Below are 23065 nucleotides of genomic sequence, written 5' to 3' on the forward strand. Positions count from 1 at the left end.
GTTGAAGGTTTTTCATTTTCCATCTGCTTGAGATCACGGTGCATGTATCAGAACTGTAGGCAAAGACCTGCAGCTGAAAGCACAACCACAAGGCTGGTAGGAGTAAAGAGTTGTTGGGCATTTGGCCATGTTGCTGAGCAAAGTCTTGCCCGTTTGTGCTAAAATGATGGAAATTTGCCCCCATCATTTGTTCTCATGGTGAAGTTTCTTCCTTTACTGTTGCTTTGGTTGCTCTTTCATTCTGCAGCAAGGAATGGATGGTGGCTGAGCCTCTGGCTGCAGAAAGCACGGGAATCGTGTCAGTGCAGCAGCCAGGGGTAGAGGGGATGCGGTGCCTCTCTTTTAAGTTGTAAAAAGCATAGCTCTAATGATTTAATTTCCTGGCTAATTTGACTTTGACTTTTTCCAACATGAAGAAAACAGCTCTTAAACAGTTAATCCTAAAATGTAACCTTGAAAAAGAGAGTAATCTCTACACTTTTAACTCTGATTAAGTATAGTTTGTTCTATTAATTTGAGAAATTACTGAAATGTAGGACAGCCCTGTACAACTCTGTACAGTAGCGTTTTGGGTCTGATTTTTAGATTGAGAAAGTCTGTCCATCGTTTCTATGCTGCATTATGTATTTAGTTTCAGGAGCAAGTTATAGGAATATCATGGTGGTCTAAAACAGACACTTGTAGCTCAGTTCTAACCTCCCTTGTAGCTTTAGAGTGAAGATGTGCCAGGGAAGAACAAAGGACAGAACTGTGACTCTCAGCTGCTGGAAGCAATTTAGAGCAACCTGAAGACTACTTAGTTGTAACCATTGGGTAGTCCATGTCCGTCCATCTTCACTTCATGCATCTTAGACTTCTACTCATGTCTGGGCTGTCTGGAGTGGCTGTAGGCCAATGTATTCCTGTGGAGGGAATAAACACAAAACACTTAAGTTGCATTGAAGATGTCACATGGGACTAGGTCTGCTTTGCTGAGAAAAGGCACTTGGTACTAGCAGCCCAGTGCAGTAGGCTAATGTCATGCTTCAACTGCTGCTGTGTTTGATAGTTTTTGAGAATATCAGGAAGAAGAGTTGTAGCAGGTATGAGAGAGATGGATCGGGGGTTATTTTTGCCTTTTTAAAAATTTTTATTAAGTTAGTGGAAGATCTGCAACATTTTAGGAAACCTGAAGGTGTGTTCAGGAAGGATTAGGCAGGCTTGTAAAAGAAAGTTGCAGTGAAAGAACTTTTGAATAAAGCAGCATGACTGAACCATTCAGTACAAGTGATAATCCTGTTAGGAAGTTAGCAGGTCAACTCTTTAAGGAAAGGCGATCTTCACAATGTGCTTTTGTGCAGTTTTGTGGATCTGAATTAAATATGATTGCTCAGATACGTGACTCAATAAATTAAGCACTGAAATTAAAGCTGAAGATATGCTTTTTATGTCTTGAATTTATTTTCTGACTTGATGTACTTTCACAGATTAAAAGAATTCACAGAGATTCTATTAGGCAATGCAACAAACCTGGGAAAGTCATTAGGTGAGCAACAGAGCAAGAAAGAAAAGTGCAGATGAAGGAGGAGAAAGCACTGACCTTCCAAAAAGCAAAATCTGATCTAGCACAAGATGTACAGGTCATAGTTAGGGCATTGACAGTCAATACTTCTGACATGCTCAAAGGCAAACTTAGGTCATCATTAAAACAGTGTGATCAAAAACCTACGTGATTGGCAGCTCCATTTCAGGTCCAAACTGGGCAGTTTCAGATTTAGGTGGTTAACTTCTAAGAGACACAGAGGAATAACCGGAGAGAAGAAACAAAGTTAATAGATGCAACTCAGTATCTGTTTTCAAGAGAATGAATACACAGTACTCGGGTACTTATATAGTCTTTTATAATGAAAACCTGAACTTTTGCATATTAAAGAGAGGTACTGACAGGCTCTGAAGAAAATGCCGTCAGTCTTTCTCGGCAGTGAAGAAGGTGACTGTTCCTCATATTACTCCTTGCCTGTACTTTTGATTCTCGCTATCTATTTTTATACCAAGGTCTCTGTTTTCATTGGTTCTGTGCCACTGTTGGGTGCTTAGCTGCCTACTTTACCTGAGTTGTGTAGACAAAAATGAAGGGAAAAGGAGGGATCAGCATCCCTTATCGGCATCATTTTGGAATGCAGTACCTTTCTTGTATATCCAGAAGGGCAAACAGAAAAGCTCTAGGACACTGAGGGGAAATAAATATGGGAAATCGTCATAAAGACAGGAAGTGAGTGGATGACCCAAGACAAAGAAAAGAGGTAGGAGGAATAATGGAAAATGGAGTAGAAAATAAATGAATGAATTAGAGGTAGAAGATGGAAAGGAAAGAGGAGAATATTCAGTGAAAAGAGACAAGATGGAGAAAGGAATAGGAACCAAAATGAAAAAAGGAAGGATAGTATAAAGAAAAGAGAGAAAGTTGAAGTTAAGCTGTGACTAGTGATAGGAAAACAAAAACCAACCATACAAACCCCAACACATGGAACCAGTATTGAAGAGGGAGAACAGATAGACAAGCAAAGAAGAAAAGGATGGGTGTAAGAGCCAGATTGTGAACAGGGAAACAACACTGGCAGATTTAGAGCTGTCCGTCCAACTTGGATGTCCAGTTAGGAGAGCTCAGGAGTCATCAGCAGAGACTTGGACTGATAGGACCATCCAAGTCTAGTAGAAAAACTTGTTTAATAGAATAAAGCAATATTTGAAGTCACTTTGTGCTGGAACTTCTCTGTTTCTCAGAAATATGGCTTACTGGCAGATATATGCATGATGTTGGACAAGTCAGACAATCTTCCAGGAGGACTGGCTTTCAAGAGAAAAAGATAGAAAACAGACCCTTCAGATCTGAGATCTTCTCATAGGAGGTGTATAGTTAACAAAGTACTAATATGCCTGAACATGAGAACAATATGTATGACATGCTTCATGTATGAGGGTGAATAGGGCTCAACAAAAGCTAGGTCAAGGACTATCTGACTAATAATTAAATTTCATGGATAGGATAGGAGAAAACTGACATTAATAAAATTTAACTAAACCCATAGGGCTCAACATTTATGTGTTAAAAATATTAAAAACATAACAAAGAATATAAAGTGCTACTGTAGATGTAATGATGCTGGTCATGCACTGTCTATGACACAGTGTCATCAGGATCTGGAGCTACGAGCATGAAATGGGAGGACTCATGCTGTGAAAATAGTTCATCATTGCTAACAAACACAAGCGTGTATGTAATAACTAACACAAAAGCTCTACAACAGTAGAACTAGTTCTGCTGTGAATTATATCCTAAGGTGGTTTAGTATAAAGCTAATAAAACTTCTTGGAGCAAAACCAGGTTTCTACCATCATCTCCTCCTTTCCCAGGTACTGGAATATAGGATGATACTTATATTGCTGTTCTCTTTGGTCTGAAATGGCAGAAGTTTTTACCTTGTTTCAGTAAGATAAGAGAACATCCTGTGGCTTATGGTGAAGTCACTTTCTGGGGAAATGAGGAAAGTTTGAACTCCTTAAGGCAGAAAATGAAACTAAGACTTCAGTTTCTGGGCAACACATTCATGTACGGTTTCAAGAGGGGGTCAGCTGCCTTGTAACTTTGTCCCAGTTCTCAAACTGCAAAGAGGGGTGTGTGATGCAAAGAGAAGCATGGGGTGAGGCAGGAGCCAGAGCCAGGGAAATAAATGTAGTTATGATCATCTGGAAGAGATGCGTTTGCCTAGAGTGTGTCTCACAACCAGTCCACTGAGCTGAAATTTAGTGATGATGGCTTGAGCTGAAGTATCACAGCCTGTGTAGAAGAGTGACAAAGACTGTGGCTCTGAAAAGAAAAGAAAACACCAATAAAAACCTTCCAGAAAACATTTCACAGTAGAAATAGCACTTACAGGCTTTGTGGTGACTTCAGAAAGGTGAAAGTTATTTTATTAATGTCCAAGTTGTTAATGTCCTTCCATTTAGAATGGCACAGTATGTGACATTATTGTCAATAATTTACTGAAAGGATTTTAAAGTCATCGGAAAAATATTGCAGAAGACAAACAGAATGAGTCAGAGAGATCCGTCCTTAAATTTTAGACTAGAAGTGAGAAATAATTGAACGTACACTGGTGACCAGGAGAAGCAAAATGCATTTCCTGTGTATCTTTGTTAGATGCGATTTGTCTGCATTCAGGTTTACAACACAGATCCCTTTCCATACCCCAACCCATCACCTCTTTTTCTTTCCATGCTATTTTCTAGAATGACAGCAAGTGTACTACTGCAAAGAAATTGTGACCTAAATACAAACAGGATTTTTTCTGACTGTTTAACAGCCTTGGTTCCCATAACAGCAATGATTTAAATAGTCTGGCTTCAGATGTTTGTGATACAAAATAAAATCCTTACCAGTTAGATTCATACAATGCGAAAAAATTGATTTAGGAAAAAATATGTCAGAGTAGGGCAAATCCAGCTGAGCGATTTGGCACCATACCTCTCATTTCAAACAAGAGGGAAGCAAGCGGCATGTGAAAAGATGACTTGTCAACACGTAATTCAAGTATGAAAGATGATTGAACACAGGAGCAAAGAAGTTTGGTGTAGAAACAAGGGGTTTATATTACTTCAGGAAGGCATTTTGCAGTATTTTTGGGAAGAGGGAGAATCCCGTGTCCCCAGAAACTCCCATAGAGAGAATGCAGACTGTGTCCTCAAAGAGATCTGGTTCACCAGCAGAGCTCTGTGTAAGGGGCTGCTCGGTGGCTCTGTTGTGCCTATAGAACCTGCACTCTCATATTTGGGGATCTCTGAGCTCAGATTGCTAAATCGAGACTGAGGAAGGCTTGTCAGCTGCTGTAGGGTATGAATCCCTTTTACTCCTGCCTTTACATTGCCTTATCATCTCTGAGTAGTATCTTCCTGATCAGATAGTACTTGAGACATGGGAAGACACTAGAAATAATCCTGTAGATATTCTTCTTCAGAGAAGAGGGGGGAATGGGCATGACTGCAGTAAATAGGGTGCAGAAGAAAGCAGGAATCCCAAGAGAGTGATGTGAAAGATGGTGTCAGCATCCCTTGAAATTATGAAGGTATTTTTCCATAGATCTCAAGAGTACCCATGGGCTAGAAGATGGTGCTACAGCCCCACCATGTCACTGGAAAAATACTGTATATAGGAAACTCCACAAATTTGAATCATTGCCTTAGAGTTTACGGGTATTGTTTTCCACTGTGGTTGATGTAATCTGCCCTGTGACTGATGGCTGTTCCTTTCCTCTTGACTTGATTTAATTCTAAGTGAGGCAGACGAATTGTAGGCACCACAAGCCAGCAGGCACATAGAGAAAAATCTAGGTTTTTATAGAGAATGACACAGCTTATCTGCTTGCTAGTGGCTGAACTATATGGATTCTCTAGACTTGTCTCCATATTTTTTCACACAGTTTTATCAGTCAGCAGAAATCGTGTGAGCATTTATATGGTATGCCAGTAATCTCATGATTGCTAAAAACCTACATGCTAATGAGACTACATGCAAGAATCTAGAGCCTGATCCGTGGAGCTGGTGACTGCATCATGACCTACATCATGATTTTGAGTTGCTGGATATCATGTTTCAGGGATGTCATTTACTGATGGTGAAATTATTTACAAAGAAGCAAAATGTCTTTTCAGATGTCAAAATACCTTGGAGTTCTTCAGTGAACATGTTGTATTTTTACACTTTCCTGTTTTCTAATATGTCTTTCTCCTTTTGCTGTGTAAGACTCCAGAACAGCCAGAGGAAAGACTCTGCATAGTGTTTTGCAATGAAGCAAAGTGAACACATCTATTGCTGCTCAAGCAAATTGAGGTGATTCTAGTTACAATGTTATATGAAAACATTCCTTGTACAGGTGTGATTTGAAATGGATGAACTTTTCAAGCCCCTAAATACCTACAGAATTGTATCCGTGTAAAATTGTATCACTCCGGAGAGAAATACCTGCACAGAAGGATTCCTGTGGCACTGCATTACACTGTTACTAATTCAGGGATATCTCCATGTAGAACTGTTTCAAGGAAGGCTTTCACAGGAATGTGAGGACTTTTCATACTAAAATAATTATATTACTACATCCTCTAGCATAGATACATGTCAATTTATTACTATGCTCATAGAGACACTGATTTTATCAAGTCCTGCAGAAGAAAATTAAGTATTCCTTGCTATGTCCATATGTTTGTGCTCATATTAAAGGACATGTACCATTTAATTTAACCAGACTAATTAAAGTGGTGCAATTTTTGTGTGTCAGCAAAGCCCAGTAGGCCTGGGTATAGAGATCGTGCATGCAGGCACTATCCAGTCACTTCAGGGTTTATGAGGTTTATCAGCAAATGGATATTTGGGCCTGATATGTTTTATCAGCTGCTTTTACTGCAGGGACAGATTCTGATGCTCTTGCTCATGTGCACTGATCTGAACCCGCTGGGTACATTTATATTTTGTGAGCTTTGAAGGTGTTTCAAAATTTGATGCTTAGATGAAATGTCAAGAAATTACTGGAAAGCAAAACTCTAGGAAAAAAAAAAAAAAAACAACTGGAAAGCCCCTGAGCCTCAATTCAATTGAAACTGAAATGATGTTTATTCTGTGTTTCAGTTTTTGCCTTTCACTACAAAAATCAATATTACTACAGACTAGATCCTGAAGTGTTTTCTCAATGGAAGTTTTTCCTGAATTAAAAGTTGAGGCGTGCAGGACTGACTCAGCATCACCACTGAAGCTGATGGAAATAACTGAATTATTGTGGCCATTGATGATTTTTATAGGGATTTAAAGGGAATCGGGGAACATTTAATCAGATCAGAACAAATTTCAGTATATCACATATGAACTATGTAATCAGCATAAGCTGTATAAAGCTAATATTTTGAGAAAGACATTTGTACAGTGTTACTGTATATAAGCCAAGCTATAGTATTACTTTGTAAAATGAAAATCAGAGTACCTATTTTATTGGTGCTATAAAACTTAGAAAAAGGCAAGAAGCCAGACAATCTGGGGACTTACAATTCTGAAATCAGAAGAAATATTTTTTTTGAAGAACCTGAGGTTTAGAAACGTGTTTAATGGGAATGAAAATATTATGGAATATGTTGTAGCATGTATGTGTGTGTGTGTGCATGTTTCTTATCTCTGTTTGGTTTTACATTCTGTGGTGCTTTGCAAAACTTTGGACATGCACAATCTCAGCTGTCCACAGACAGACAGAACATGAGGAAAGATGAACTTGGGTAGTGTGTGAATAGTGAGGTGAGATGGGGTTTGTGTGTTTGTCATCTTTTCTGTGCTGTGGGACCCATCTGGAATGTGCTAAAGCAGAGCCTGAATGTCTGTCAGAAGTAGCTCAGTGGGATGTAGGAACAGCGTGAAACATTCCTTGCTGGTATTAAAACCCCTGGATGTGTGATAGGTGTGATTCATTCACACGCTCTAAGTAAAATGAACTTGTGGCCAGAAAGGCCTACAGAGATAAGTTGTTTTCCCATCACCTCTTAGCATGCACATTGTTCATTTCCAAGCGAGACTGTAGCAACATTAGGGACATGGTTAAGTGCCAGAGTTAGGTTATGGTTGGACTTGGTGATCTCTTCCAACTTGATGGTCTCTTCCAACCAAAAAGGTTCTGTGATTCTATGAACATGGTCCTTAAGGCAGGGCCTTAGCTGTTGCCATTGTTGCTGTGGCTTTTGGCCTTGTATTGGTGTGCTGTATGGTTGTTAGAGGACTTCGTGGCTGTACACGTGGGAGGTGTGGGGCAGAGATGATCTGTGGTCTGTCTGGTTGAAACTACTGTTTAATTGTCTGGAAAACTGAGAGTGTGGCCCTTTGGGCTTCTGTTTTATATGATGACTGCAAGTTATTTTGACTCATTGCTGTATAATCCATGTATAGTAGTGTTGCTAAAGCTTTTTTTAAAAACAGCTTTAGCAGGGCATTGGTGTTGGAGGTTTTATTTGTTTTGTTTTGGGTTTTTTTGAGGCTGTCAAGGCATTTTGTTCTGTATCTGTGAATATTGTGATCTCAAAGGTGGATAGCTAGCCAAAGCATTGAAGCTGATTTTTCTTTTAAGTGTTTGGCTCCTGTTTAGACAACTGGATGAAATGGGCACATTTCCATATGTTCTAGGCACTTGGCATCTCTATCTGCCCTACTTGGTCTGCACATACCTACATTTATCCTGCTTAAAAAGATAAGCAGTATAAGCAATATTTGCAGACAATGGGGTACTGGGCCCACTAGAATAAATCTGAGGACAAACATTTGGGCCACAAAAATGGGCTGAGAAGTAAATGAACCCATCAGTCAAAACATAAATGTGGTGATCCTGCTCTTAGTGTTGTCTTTTCTGATAATGGTGGCCAATGACAAAAGCCAATAGACTGGTAATTGTTCTTAGCAGTCAAAATTGGGGAGATTGTTCTCTGGGATTTGCACATCAGGTATATTACAGTAAAACTGTTGGGATTTATAGTGTAAGATTGTGCTCTCAAAACTCATCCCACATGGTGAAGAGTGCCCAGTCCCACAAAGGGCAATGAAAGAAGTTTTAGCTGAATGTTGGGTTCACTCCCTCCCAGCCCAGTCCAGAGGGGATTCAGTGGACATTCCGAAAGACTTTGTGCGGTAAGCAAGGAAAAAAAGAACAGGGAGAGAAATACCAGTAGCAAAGCAGTTTCTGCACTGTGTAGTAGGTACAATATAGTTGCACGCCTACAGTACTATGTCCTCTGGTTTGTCTCAATTAGTATGTCAACTTAGTGACTTAGATGTTGTATGAATGAATGAATGCTTAAGTTTATTGGCTTTGATGGGATTTGTGGTGCTGGGGTAAAACTCATTGCAGCTTCAGCACTCTCAGCCCCAATGCTGAGTTTGCTCTATTTCTGGCCCTGTTTTTTGTCAGTCCTCCATCACAAGGGTAGAGGAGAAAAAAAAAAAACCCAAACTGTAACTAGAAAATGGATCATATTGCATTTCTCCTTTTTCTCTCCAGCTGCACTTGATCACCTTGAGCCTGTCTATTGCCTTGGATGAGAAACAGAATCCCACCTTAAGTGCTCATAACTCGTGGGTGTGACTTGCAGAATTCTCCCAGCCCAGCTGCTGTCGGGGCACGGTGGCTGCAGCAAGGGCGAGAGGGAGCCGAGTAGATGGAAAGTGGAAGCAGGGCGGGGGGTGCCCGCAGAGGTTGGGCAGAGGAACGGTGCTGCAGCAAGGATGAATCTCCAAAGGAGCAGAGGGGCAGGTCTCCAAGAAAGAGGTCGTCAACCACACTGCAGCAACACACAGACGGCACCAGACCTGGCTGGAGGCCCATTTTTTTTCGGAGCCCTGCGCTGATTTAACCCTCCCAAGCGGATGTACTTTAGCACTGCAGCAGCAGGTCCAGAAGTGCTGGCGTTTTGCAGCCCTTCCCCCGCCCCGCTCCTCCCCGCACCCCCGAAGCTTCAGCAGCGAAGCCGGGGCGGAGACCGAGGGGCGGTGGCGGCGCGGGAGCCGCACCCCTCCCGGCTCGGGGGCGAGAGCCCGCGGCCACCGGGAGCGAGGGGCCCGGCTCAGCGAGGGGCCGCAACACGTGGGTGAGGCCGGGGCAGGCAGCGGGGCTCGGGCGGGCAGCGGGCTCGGGGGCGGCGCCCGCCGGCGGCCGTGTCGCTGTTCCCTGCCCAGGTGCTGAACCGGAGCCAGCCGCGGCTTAGCGTCCTCCCCCGCCTCCTCCCGCGCAGCAGCTGGAGCAGGAGAAAGCGGATCCGGCGAGTCCCGGTCCCTCCTCCTTCCTCCTCCTTCTTCTTCTTCCTCCTCCCCAGAGTCGCCGTCTCGGGCAGCCGGCGAGCATGGAGCGGACGGCGGTGGGGCCGGAGGCGGCCGGCGGCCGCTGCTCGCCGCTTGCATGAGGCAGCCGGACGGCGGCGGGGAGTGAGGCCGGGCCAGGGCCGGGAGAGGCGGCTCCGGGCTCCGGCAGCTCCCCACCCCCGCCGGCCATGGCGGCGGCTGCTCGGCGGAGCCGCGGCGGGGCGGTGGTGCTGGGCCTGCTGCTGCTGCTGGGACTGTGCACCGGGCGGGCGGCGGGCGGGCCGCTCCGCTACTCGGTGCGGGAGGAGCTGCCGCACGGTGCCTTTGTGGGCAGCGTGGCGAGCGACCTGGGCGTGGATCCGCGGCGACTGGCGGCGAGGGGAGCGCGACTGACCTCGGGCAGCGGCCGGCAGTACCTGGAGCTGGAGCTGGGCCGAGGGGTGCTGCTGGTGCGGGAGCGCATGGACCGTGAGGCGCTCTGTGAGCTGAGCCCCACCTGCTTCCTCAGCCTGGAGTTGGTCATCGAGCAGCCCATCGAGGTGCACAACGTGGAGGTGGAGGTTCTGGACATCAACGACAATGCACCGCGCTTCCCCCGCCAGGATTACCGGCTGGAGATCAGTGAGTCTGCCGTGCCCGGGGCCCGCTTCCACATTGAGAGTGCCCAGGACCCTGATGTGGGCACCAACTCTGTGCAGGGCTACCAGCTCAGCCCCAACCACCACTTTGTCCTGGACCTTAAAGGCTTCCAGAGTGGCAGCAAGCTCCTGGAACTGGTGCTGCAGCAACCACTGGACCGGGAGCAGAGTGCCCTGCAGCAGCTGGTGCTCACTGCTGTGGATGGCGGGGACCCCCCCAAGTCTGGTACGGCCCAGATCTCTGTGCGAGTTATGGATACCAATGACAACCCACCTGCCTTTGACCGCTCCACTTACACTGTGAGCCTTCTGGAGAACGCCCTGCCTGGCACACTAGTGGTCAAACTCAATGCCTCAGACCCCGATGAGGGCTCCAATGGAGATGTGATTTATTCCTTTGGCAGCTACACCCCACAGAAGGTGAGGCAGCTCTTTAGTGTAGACCCACATTCAGGGGAGGTGCGGGTTAATGGTACCTTGGACTATGAAGAGGCATCCTCCTATGAGATCTATGTGCAAGCCACTGATCAGGGCCCCGTCTCTATGGCTGGGCACTGCAAGGTTCTGGTCAACATTGTAGATGCCAATGATAATGTTCCTGAGGTGGTCCTGACCTCCCTGTACAGCCCAGTGCCAGAGGATGCAAAGGCAGGAACTGTGGTGGCCTTGATGAGTGTCACTGATCAGGACTCAGGGCTGAATAAGCAGGTGAGCCTACGTATTCCCCCCGGCCTCCCCTTCACACTCAACTCTTTCAAGAACTCCTACACCTTGGTTACCCAGGGCAAACTGGACCATGAGAAAGCAGCAGCCTACAACATCACAGTTACAGCTACCGACTCTGGGACCCCCCCTCTCTCCTCCCAAAAGGTGATCCACGTGGACATCTCTGACATCAATGACAATCCTCCACGCTTTGAGGAACCCGTGTACTCAGTTTACATCCCAGAGAACAACCCCCTTGGAGCCTTGATGTGCACTATCAAAGCCACTGACCCAGATGTTGCCGAAAATGCCTACGTATCCTATTCTCTGCTAGATGGGGAGATTGAAGGGCTACCTGTCACCTCCTATGTCTCTATTAAATCTGATAGTGGCAACATGTATGCTGTTAGATCCTTTGACTATGAGACACTACGGGAGTTCCAGGTGGTTGTCCAGGCTCGGGATGCTGGGACCCCACCACTGAGCAGCACTGTCACTGTCCACATCTATGTGGTGGACGAGAATGACCATGCTCCACAGATTCTGTATCCTACCTCAACCAACACTTCAGCAGCCCTGGAGATGATCCCACGCTCAGCATATGCTGGATATTTGGTAACCAAAATTATAGCCATTGATGGGGATTCGGGACAAAATGCCTGGTTGTTCTTCCACCTGGTGCAAACTTCAGATCCAGGTTTGTTCAGGATAGAGCTCCATACTGGGGAGATTAGGACTACTCGCAAACTGGGGGAGGACAGCACACCTACTTTCAACCTGACGGTGGAGGTGAGAGACAATGGAGAGCCACCGATGTCCTCATCAGTAGCCATCACTGTTGCCGTGGTGGACAGAGTTTCCAAAATCATCCCTGATACAAGAAGGCACTTTAAAAGTCCAAGCAATTACTCAGAGATCACTCTTTATCTCATAATTGCTTTGAGCGCCATCTCCTTCGTTTTCCTTTTCACAATCATTGGGCTTACTGTTATCAAGTGCTACAGATACAGTCTGTACGGAGACTCCTGCTGTGCAGGGTTCTGTGGGGTCAGAGAACGGTGCCCTGCTGACTTGTACAAGCAGGCCAACAACAACATCGATGCTAGGTTGCCCCAGGGGTTAAAAGTCCAACCCCATTTCATTGAAGTGAGGGGCAACGGGTCTCTCACCAAGACCTACTGCTATAAGGCATGCCTCACTGCGGGATCGGGAAGTGACACTTTTATGTTTTACAATACCTGTGGCCCAACGGGAACTACTGGTCCCTCTGCAGTGGTGACTGAGAGGCATCTGACAGGACAGAGTGGGCAGAGTGCACAAAACCTGATCATACTTAAAAATGACTCCATTACTCCTAACGAGGTGAGGCTACGATGATAAATGGTCAGCGGAGTGCTCTGAGCAAATCTATACTTAAGCAGAGGTTCAGGCTGGAAAATTCAGATTAAGCATATTCCCTTTTGGGCCTGATGACAGACAGCTGCCAAACATGGTTCTAATGAATTCTAATCTGTGCAATGCATCTTGTTTCTAGGTAAATAGTGGGACTTTCAGGGTCCGTTTGGTAAGTTCGGTATATGCATCTGTTGGTTGAGATTTGCTTCATTTTTGCAGCATATGCTGTACAGGGTGTTGCCTCTTTTTCTCTTGCAGATCTAAAAATGCCTGCTGCCAGTGCTAGCGAATGACACGTGTAGTCTGAAATTTTTTACACTAAAACTAACATTGCAAGAAAAAAAAAGTGATTAGCCTGGAAAGCAATAGATTACTTTGTGGCAGTTATAGGTGTTTGCAACTTCAATGATTTAATCCCTGGACAAAGCTGTTGAATTTAGATCATTGCAATAATATGCTTTGCTTACTAATGTGAGCGTATTTTAATTGCCTGAAAACTGCAGTCCCTCCTTTGATGTTTGTCCTACTCTGTGCTGCATTTTGTGCTTTCTGGACAGTGACAATCCAGTGACATCTTTGTACAGAATTACAGCAAGTTACCATTGTTAGGCTAGCGTGACAACTTCTAACTTGCTGGGTTGCTCTTGGAAATTGTTTAATACCTATGGTTTGACCATCAGTGTATTAACCTTTTCAATATTTCCCACAGTGAAGAATTAATGGTTGCTTTCTGCCAGCATCCAGGCAGTCTGCAGTGAGGGGGCGGTTTGCCTGCTCTGTACAGTTTCCTTGCTACGTATATCAGAACTAAACTCGGAAGCACTCACAGGAGACGCTAATTGTGGTTTGCAAAAGGAAAATTTTGCAATTACTGTGTGTTTTTACCCTGCAATTGTGGTAGACATAGATCGGTTTGTACATTAATGTGTGCTGTGCTTCCAGACGTGTCAAAGCTGGGGGAGTAACTGTGGTGGGATAGAAAGGAGCCTGACTTGTGTATTCTTTCCACAGAAATTTAATTGATTTCTTTATTGCTTTATACTTATTCACATATTAAGATGTTTTCATCTTCTGTAACTGTTGTTCAGTGACACAAAGATGCAGAAATCTGAAGGACTAGCAAGTCTTCCATAAAAATGCTTCTAGAGGGTAGTGATCATCCACTCAAAACTAATCCATTTAAAACTAATGCAGTGTTTTTCTCTAAATCACAGTGGCAGGTTGTGGGGAATTCTTTTTTGTTTTTTCTACCCAGCTTAATGTATTTATAAGTATAATAAAAATGCCTGGAGTGTGTTTGATATAGGAGGGAACATGAGATGTATTCCATAAGCGTGTATGCTGAAGAATCAAAGGGTGAAATATGCACCTTAAATCTGTTTTTTTTTTCAGGGGAAACAAAGAAAAGCAATAATTGAAAATGGCTTAAATTTGGATACAAGAGTGGTAGGAAATTAGTTTAACAGATTCCCATCCCATTTTAGGGAGTCGTGGCATTGAATGCAATGAATTAGCAAGGTTTGAACAGCAGTGCAGCTCAGGCAGGGGCAGCAAAGCCAGCCCACAGCTGGAGTGCAGAAGCACGGAACAAACTCCTGAATGCCTGCCTGTCTGGAGTTATGATCCAAATGAGTCATCAATTATTCAAATAGTTCTGTGTGATGTAAACAGAGGTGAAATTCTGACAAGTTCTACTCACCACAAGTTTTTTCCTTAGGTCTCTGCTTCTTAAACTGCCCTGTGGTTGTACATACTATGAAAATGTGTCAGTGCCAGGTGTACATGAGAAAATGGGTGAATGTAATGGCATTCACTAATTACTAGTTTCTAGCTAATTACATACTATAAAATCCTATCTTTCTCCTGTTTTAAGCTCAGCATATGCACTGAAAAAGCTATCCATTGCTTAGCAACACCAGATTCTACTTTTTAAGGGTAATGATTTTTGTGTTACTAGATCTTCAGAGAACTGTGCTTCTCTTTTCAGTTAAAGTGAACTTCTACTCAGTCTTTAAAAGCCCACGCCTTCACTTGTGAAGCATAGCAACAGGGATCATTGTCCTTGCATTGTTTTAGGAAGTTAATCTCTGATGTGATTGTTACTTTTGGAAAATGTGAACAGGTGTTGTGGTTTTTTTTCAGTTTTTGGAATTGATCTTCTGGCTCTATTAACATTAGTTGTTCAGTGATGAGGATGGGACCAGATGAATGGGCTCTCTATGCATGCGTGTCACACACAGGGTTTCACGGAGGTGAAAATTTTGCAAATGTTAATACAGTGAGAGGAAAAATACTTCAAAATACTTCCAAGTTATTTGGGATTAATCTCAGCAACACCTGATGCAATAAGATCTTGGTCTTCTTTGTATTTACTAGTAAGGTCAAAGGTGTTAATAATTTCTTTACACTAAGTTGTGGCTGACTTCATCGAGTCATTACAAGGATGCAGTAGAAGAGAAAACCCAGTGCATTAAGGTTAGGTAGGGAATTCTTCTGTTGAAGCGCTGATTCCTGTGTGGCTGTTCTGCCTCGTACTGCTGGTGTCGTGGTGGTGGAATGGGAGCTTGTTTGTGCAAGACAGCTTGTGCTTCTGCATCCACACTCCTTGCCTGTACAGTCCTTTATAAGAATATCTCAAACCAAGGGAGTTTTGTAAAAGAAGAAACATACTGACACAGCTGCATGGAAAACCTTGGAAACAGTTGTTGCAGGCAGGAGCCTGGTGATAGGGATTGGAACGTGGGGTCGATGGGTATTGCGCTCTCATCAGCTAGAGAACTGCAGGGTGACCGGGCAGGCAGTGTGTGCAAAATACAGAGACAGCAAAATACTGTGGCTTTGTTGCCAGCTCTGTGTGTGGTTGTGGGCAGCCTGGGTTCCTGCCTTTTGAGAACCAGGTGCACATGGCTATGATGGGGGGGCATGAAGATGCAATTTTGTTACTGGGTACTGCTGCAGTGATGTTCTGTCATTTTCAGGAAACATTTCAGTGCTTTAGTCTGGAGCCCCTTTCCTTGTGTACCTGTGAAGATGCCAAGTGATATCTGAATAGTGTCTGGTCCTTGGTTTGTCTTTTCATCTCTCATGTCTTGCTCTTCACTTTCTTTGTGGTTAAGCTCGTTCATGATGTCTTGCATCTCATGACAACCTTTTCCTTTCAATGCAGGGAATAACAATCAAACCAATGTAGGTTTTAACTGGAGTTTTCTGCCCCAGAAGGCAGCCTGGCACATTCCTAATGATGAGTGGGCAGTCTGGATACTTGATAGAACTAGATATCAGCTCTTCTGATTACACATTTCCTTGTACCCTTTTTTGTGTGGTGACACACGTGGCTGACAAAATATGATGTTCCATGCGATGTTCATACATAGATTTGCATGGTGCTCTGTGCACATTTTTTGGAAAGAACAAAGGCTGCACATTAGTGATGGTAAGACCCGGGGGTTCATTGGAGTTTTATGGCTGTTCCCTGTGCTTCTGGCTCTTCCTCTGTACTTCACACTTCAAAACCAGCTTGCTAAACACAAGGAAAAAAACAAACAAGACTTGAGTTGAACACATCTTGATGCCGCTTTAAAACGCAAGCGTGTTTTGAAGTGTCTAAATCTAGTAAATGCGCAGCATTGTCTGGAGCAGTCTTCCAAAGAGATTGCTCACAGAGGCTTTACAGGTATTAATGATGGAATATCTTACAATCTCAGTTCAAGAGCTTAAGCCTTTAAGAAACGCTCCAGCCCCACTGACATTGTAAAGGTTAGCTATAAATGTTGGCTCTTTTGTTTAGTGGCAGTACCTGAACCTGTCCTGCTAAGCAGGGAGAGTGCTCTGTGCCTCAGGGCACTCAGACTCTTGGGTTGACGCTTACTGCTGTGCCAGCAGATATTTACATCCAATATTAAGCAGGGGAGTTTTCCTTCTCTTGGAACTCATTACATTCGCTTCACAGACCCATTTGCCTGTTTTCTTCACCTTAGTTTGCTCAGAGTTAAGAATGCAAATGAACACTGCCAGGAAGAAAATCCTTGGGCTACTGAATTATGCCCTTGGCCAGTTTCCATTCTGATTTCTTGTATGGTAAACACATGTGTGATCTATAAATAGTTTGTTCTCCACATCAAATTAATTCTAAACATTTACAGAAGGAAATCAGGAATAGAAGCCTCTGTTTCCCCACACCTGTCAACATTGCCTCACAGGAAAATAAGCAGAGCTGTATGGGGTCAGGGCTTCTAAAAAGCCTTTTATTATTGCTTCAAAGCAGATATATTTGAAAAATATACCTTATGTCATTCTGTCGTGCATTTCTGTGGAAACAGGAATGGAGTGGGATGCTTTTAGCAATCTCATCATCTAGTAACCGCAAGTGTTTGACTCACACTTTTCTACCTCAAGCAGGCCCTGTTCTAACACCTACTGAAGCCAATGCTTTGCATTGATTTTAATGAATACCGGATCCAGGCAATGTTAAAAAATTCTAGAAATTCCTTCTATCCCAGGACAGATCCTTCCTGCATTCAAGTATTAGCTAAAAAAGAGGACTGGCAAAATGTTTGTAACAATGTATTTTCAATTAAATTTATTCTCCATGAACCAATGAAATTATTCTTAAATTAACCCATGCTGTGCAATTTGAGAACAACCGTGTCAAATTTCTCATGAACTTATGTGTTGCTAAGGTGGCTCCATTTTATATCATACATTCACTTTGTTTATTAGACTTTCCAATAGGGTTGGTTGTTTATGACCAGTCATGTTAATGCTTGTGGTGTGGTTATGTGACTGGCAGAATGTAACCTGGTGCCTGGAAGAACAAGCGGGATCAGACTGTTGGCATGAGGTGTTCACCTGGTGCAGGGACAACCACTTCTATAGGCACCAGGGCAGATTTTGCCTCATCTCACAATTATGGTGTTGTGTACTGCTACTAAATCAGAAAAAGCAGGTGATGGGAGAGACAGGGAAAGGTTGATTTCTTCTGTGCTGGATCGTGTGATTTCCCTCACCTTCACTAATGAGTGGTAAGAACAGGAGCACTGGACTTGAGACATGGCCTCCAAAAATCTCTGAGGAAAATGGCAAGCTAAGATTACCTTAAAGTTATTAAATTGGGTGGCATGTGATAAACAGGGTCTTGGAATGAGTTGGGAACTGGGAAGGTAAAAGGAACAATATTATCTTTGTCAGTGTTGTGTGACATAGCGAGATTATGGGAATGTACAAGTGGGAAGTGTCTGGACCACTTCAGAGTCTGTGTTCCTCTTGGTGCTTCCTCTCTGTACCCGTCTGTCCTGGCCAGCTCTACCTACTCCTGGCGGTGGTGATTTATGACGCAGCGACACTTCTCACAGCAAAGCCTGTGACAGGGCTTTGCAGAGAAGCCAACTGACATCTCCCGTGCCCTGGGACTGTGCTAAAGACACTGCTCTACTTTGAGATGGGCCATATCGTGTCATGGCCCAGTGCCTGTGTGCCATGGGATGGCACATGCCAATGTGGCAGGTTTCAGTGGGTGGTCTGGTAAAGGTGGACTGTTCATAGCCAGAGACATAAGCCAACCCAGGCATACAGACTGTGAATGCCTGGTGGATCTATAAGCAGCAATACTGCTGCATCTGAACTGGGGAAAGACATTACTGAACAGGATTGCTTCTTCTACTGTGTTGTCGCTTCTACTATTGGTCATGCTTTTTTTGCTTTTCTTGCTCCTAATTGCCCAATCTCATTTAAAGGTGTATTGAAACAACTTTTCTCATGTGACTAGAGGATCTTTAAGTCTGTAGCAGAACAGAAGGAGAAGCTGGTTTTACTGACAAAATTGGAATTTCACCAATATTGCCAGTTACAGGACATTGACCTGTGATAACACAAGTGTGGAACAAACGTGTCTCTTGCTGAGGTCTGAAAGTTCCCATTCAAGCAGTGTGCATGTGGTGAAACTGGGGGAGAATAGGTTCAGACAGAGGCAGGCTGCTGCCCAGCTGCATGCTCCTCCCGTTCTTCCTGTGAACATTTCAAAAAGTAGAGAAGTCCCACACATTGAGCTTTGCAGTTGAAAGCAAAAAACAGCCCTTGAAAGGTCTGAAAGTCAACTGTGACAACAGATTAGTCCATCTCCAGAGTATATTTTTCTGATCCTGTCTCCTTTTGCTCCTCTGAGAGCATCAGTACAAAGAGTAGTAGCAAATAGAGAGCTGTTTGGGAGCAGCCACAAGATGCCACGGCTTGTGGGTAGTAACCTTTGAAAATACCTCAACCTCCTAATTACTGCTGTTTCTGTTATATTGACATGCTGAATGTTGGTCTGTGCATGTGGAGTGAATGAATGATGAATTTCTAACTGCTGAGTTTCTCCTGCTATCATCACCTGTTTATGATCTGATGTCTTGAAGTTCCCACTGCAACAGAACATAGATTTTTGTATTCTAGCCAAGAGCCGGAAAGCTCTCAGCTGAAAACCAAAAATCTATATACTGTAAGCAAGTGGCCGTTTTCCTCTTTTCTCACTCCTGCCCAACCCCTGTCAGACTTTTCCAGCTCTTTGATGTAATCTCACTTCATCTGTGTTTTGCCTGGGACCGTGGTAAGATTCCTCTTCCCCCTGTCTATAAGCGTGTACAAATTAGTAACCTGCACCTCTCAAATTGCAAAAGAGAGCAAAGGGACCTTCCCCCCACTCCCAGCCTCTAGGTTCCCTTGTTGTAGGAAAATCCCCACCAGAGGAAAGGCAAAATCTTCTGGTGTCAGCACCCTTCATGCATCAAGAAGGGCAAACTCAGGAGAGGATCTGATCAGTGCGTGTTGTTTTCTATCCTGTTCCATTGACTATTACTACATGGTGAACTTTAGAGTTGCTTTGACATCCCTGGGACTGGGGCCAAAGTGGAATAAATCAGAAAACACTGGAGCCATGCATAATGGGCTCCTTGTCAAACCACTTTCTGCTAAACTCAGCAGAACCTGAGCATGCCAGGGAACTGGGGGCTAAATGGGAAGGAAATTGCCAGCACAGATGTTTAATGTGTGGTTGCAAATAGAAGCCCCCTCTCTTTTGTGTAACTCAGACCATAAAGAATAGTAGAACACACATCATCCAATTGCATCTCACTCCTGAGTGATGCTGGACCTGAGAAATATTGGTGATAGAGAGATAGTGTAAGTTGTAATTGCTCCATTTTTATTTGAATAAACCCTATTGATCCAGGGAAAAGCATACCCCAAACCTCAAGAGGAAAGACAGAGTTGGCTGTAAATAATTCAGAGGATTCAACACTTTCTTCTTCTCTTTCAAGTAATGGGACAAAATTCATTTCTGATCTGCCTCCAATAGCTTGAAGAGAATTAAACCATTACTGTCATATATTATTTGTGTGTCTGGCACAGTACAAAGCAGACCAGGAATGAGTGTAGTCCATCATATTTCTGGACATAAGTTCTCTCTTTAAACTCAAGTTCCTGAAGTTAAGCACTGGCTGTGGTATCACATACAGAATAATGTCTTGAGAATCCTGAGAAATAACCTTGTTATGTGCTTAGGGCTTGATTTTAAAGGACCTGAGCTTGCATTCATTGGCTGTAGTTGAAAATTATTGTGATGGCCCCCTGAGAATGCAAAAGAGATTTTCTGGAGTGATTTTTATCAACAGAGGATTTCTTAATTATTTCTTCATTTACCAAGACACTCTGCAGCAAGTCAGCATACCGCTGGTCAAAGGGTGTTGCTGGCTATTTTCTTCTTCCACCTCTTCTGCCCTCTCAAGAGTATGGGGAACGTAGTAACTCTTCATATTATGAAAGAGCTCATTTGCCTTTGATAAAAGACTCGCTGCAGTCTGCAAACCTGATACAATCTAGTGCGGTCCTCTGCAGTACACAAAATGCCAGCAGAAACTTCACAGCAAATGCACTACCCTGCACGTCCCCATCACAGGGGGCTGTATTTTATACCTCCTTGAGCAGATGTTATTCAGTGCAGGAGCCTGAGTTTCTTCAGCTTAACAGGTAAATATGTGTATTATGGATTTATGATTTTTTTTTTCCTATGCCCAGACTGTTGATGAATGTACGAAATAACTGCCCACCAGGTTCCAGTATTAAATGTCGCTCCACAGTGATCATCTCTAGCCAAAGGCCTTGGCATGCAAACAGGATTATTTCTTACAGAGACAAATCTCTGTGTGCCCATTTGGAAGTTTCTTTAGATTTATAGAAAGTTTGGCAGTTCTGAATGTTCACAAAAATTGAGTAGCTCCATGTAGACAAAATTAGCCAGACGCGTATGCTTTTCAGCACACTAACAACGTTATCCTGGGCTTTTGTTTCTACAGCCAAAACACCCCAATCCTGACTGGCGCTACTCTGCATCCCTGAGGGCAGGAATGCAAAGGTACGTATGGTGTTTACCCATGGGAAGGAGAATTGTCTTTGTCCTGTGTGGAAAGGACAAAGCTGCCTGGCTCCTGATGCCTTAGACTGGTGATATCTGTACGCTGAGATGGAAAGCACCTGAGTTCTGCTGCTGTCCCTTCCAGTCTCCAAGTGTTACAGATTCATTCTGACTGCATCTTATGCTATTATATAATACTATTTTACTACCATAGATCTGTGTTTTTTTGTGTTTACCTCCTGCCTTTGTATGCATTGACTGTCAAAGCATAATTGCTCCAATTATTGGATTATTTAACTGTCATGATACACTTTGTTTTTGCTTTAAAACTCCCTGTAATCATCTATGCTGATATGTTTCAACAGACTGTCTGCAGCATTCATACGTTTTCCATCTTATTGTCTCTCATTACCATATACTATGCTGCTCCTGCAGTTGGTTTATTAACCACGTGGTGCAATCAAGATGATTAACACAGTTTAAAGGACATTTTGAAGATATGAGTTGGATTTTCTAAGAAGGAAAAGAGAGGCTGTGTCCAAGTCTCTTTAGACATCTTTGAAAGTCCACTGCCTAACATCACAAGCAGTCTCTGCTATAATTTGCTACTGGAAAAACACAATTGTAATAAAGTTGGTTTTATAGAGCCTAAATAAGTTAATATCTTTGCTCTCTCTGAGCAGATTAGAAAATTGGGTTTATATCCAGGTGTATTCTGACATGATTAATAGGACTACCTTACAGGTTTAGATGCAATTCTAAAGCACAGTGTACCTGTCCAGCTGACTTGGGGCTGCTCTGCAGAAAGGAACCAAAACCTCAGGGTTCAAAAGGAAAAGAAGAGAAAGCTTGATTCTGGGCTCTGTTGGGCAAACTGGTTTCTCTCTTTTATGTTCCTACTATTAGTTTTTTTAAAATCCCTGACCGCTTACTGCAAAATGAGTAAACAGTCTGGGGAGCAGGATGCTGAAGTAGGAATTCTCCTGCCTACCTGAGCATCTGATCTACTGGTCCTCAGAGTCAGGCGTGCTCTTGTGTGTTCCCAATGGGATCCTTACCTGCAGTCTCAGGTTCTGAGCCTGTGTGACCTGCCCAGCTGATGGCTTTCATAAAATGCTATTTTTTAATAAGACTTGTAGAAATTTAGTATCCGTAAGAACCTTGATGTCTGTCACATTTGATTGAAAATGCCCATTAAGTTCAACTGGGAGTGTGGGAGGGAGCTGAGAAGCAGATGAGCAGAGAGCGGGGACACAGTCACAGAATCCTGTTTCTCTAAGGAATTGCCCACAAATACATGCCTAGTTTTGCATTAAAAGTAGCAGTTTTTTCTTTTCCTTCCATTTGGGGTGCTGGCCAATAGCAAAATTTGAGCTTTCAAGGCCAAGTGCTCACGATGTGACACTGTAAAATTTGCTGTGTTAGTTTCTGCATTTCAGAAAATGTATTTCTCTTTCTGAATTGCCCTTGAGAAGCATATAGTAACCTAGGAAAGTGGGATCTGTTAAAGCAGCATAATGACAGATGCTCAGAACTAACTCCACCAACCTTTTATTGTTTGCTTTAATGCTAATACATTGTAGCAGCACAGAAGGTGTGTAACTCCCTGGTTAGTGCCTTCTAGTCAATGAAAGGAAAGTGTCCTGCAGGTATGTTTGGTTTATAAATTACACCACCACTGTGTTTTAATAAATATACAAATATAACTTCTTTTTTTTTGAGTCAAAATAGCTAATTCTCCGTTGCTCCAGCAGAATTTGTTAGCATCATGCAGTACGATAGCAGGAATTGCATGGCAACAAACAGTTACGACCTTTGAAGTGTAGCAAGAAAGCGAAATATTCTAAAGCCCAGGGCAGAGGCGAACTGTATAATCTAACTGTGATATATGCTCATTCAGTGCTGTTCATATGGAGGAGGCAGGAGTCCTACGTGGAGGACCAGGAGGGCCGGATCAGCAGTGGCCAACAGTCTCCAGTGCTACTCCAGGTAAGAGCGTGAAAATCCGGAATATATGTGAGGAACTACTGTTGACTGAAGTAGACTTCCTAATGCTTCCATCTTAGTTTTTCTCCTGGTTTGTGTTTC

The 23065-nt window shown here is 43.5% G+C and overlaps 1 protein-coding gene across 3 annotated transcripts in view; it reads left to right on the plus strand.

Annotated features, from left to right (window-relative positions):
- Positions 1–23065, plus strand: part of LOC309445052 (protocadherin alpha-C2-like) — a gene marked incomplete at its 5' end in the record, with an annotated part of 97485 nt that overhangs the window by 38933 nt on the left and 35487 nt on the right. For 2 of the 3 annotated variants that reach the window (XM_082063495.1, XM_082063496.1), the window contains 2 exons: positions 20919–20977; positions 22878–22966. In XM_082063495.1, coding sequence (XP_081919621.1) covers positions 20919–20977; positions 22878–22966 — 148 coding nt within the window. Of the gene's footprint in view, positions 1–10041; positions 12559–20918; positions 20978–22877; positions 22967–23065 lie in introns of those variants that run through there. The other variant, XM_082063494.1, reaches the window with a different exon arrangement.

This window comes from Streptopelia decaocto, assembly GCF_964273445.1.
Source record: "Streptopelia decaocto genome assembly, chromosome: 12".
Taxonomy (NCBI): domain Eukaryota; kingdom Metazoa; phylum Chordata; class Aves; order Columbiformes; family Columbidae; genus Streptopelia; species Streptopelia decaocto.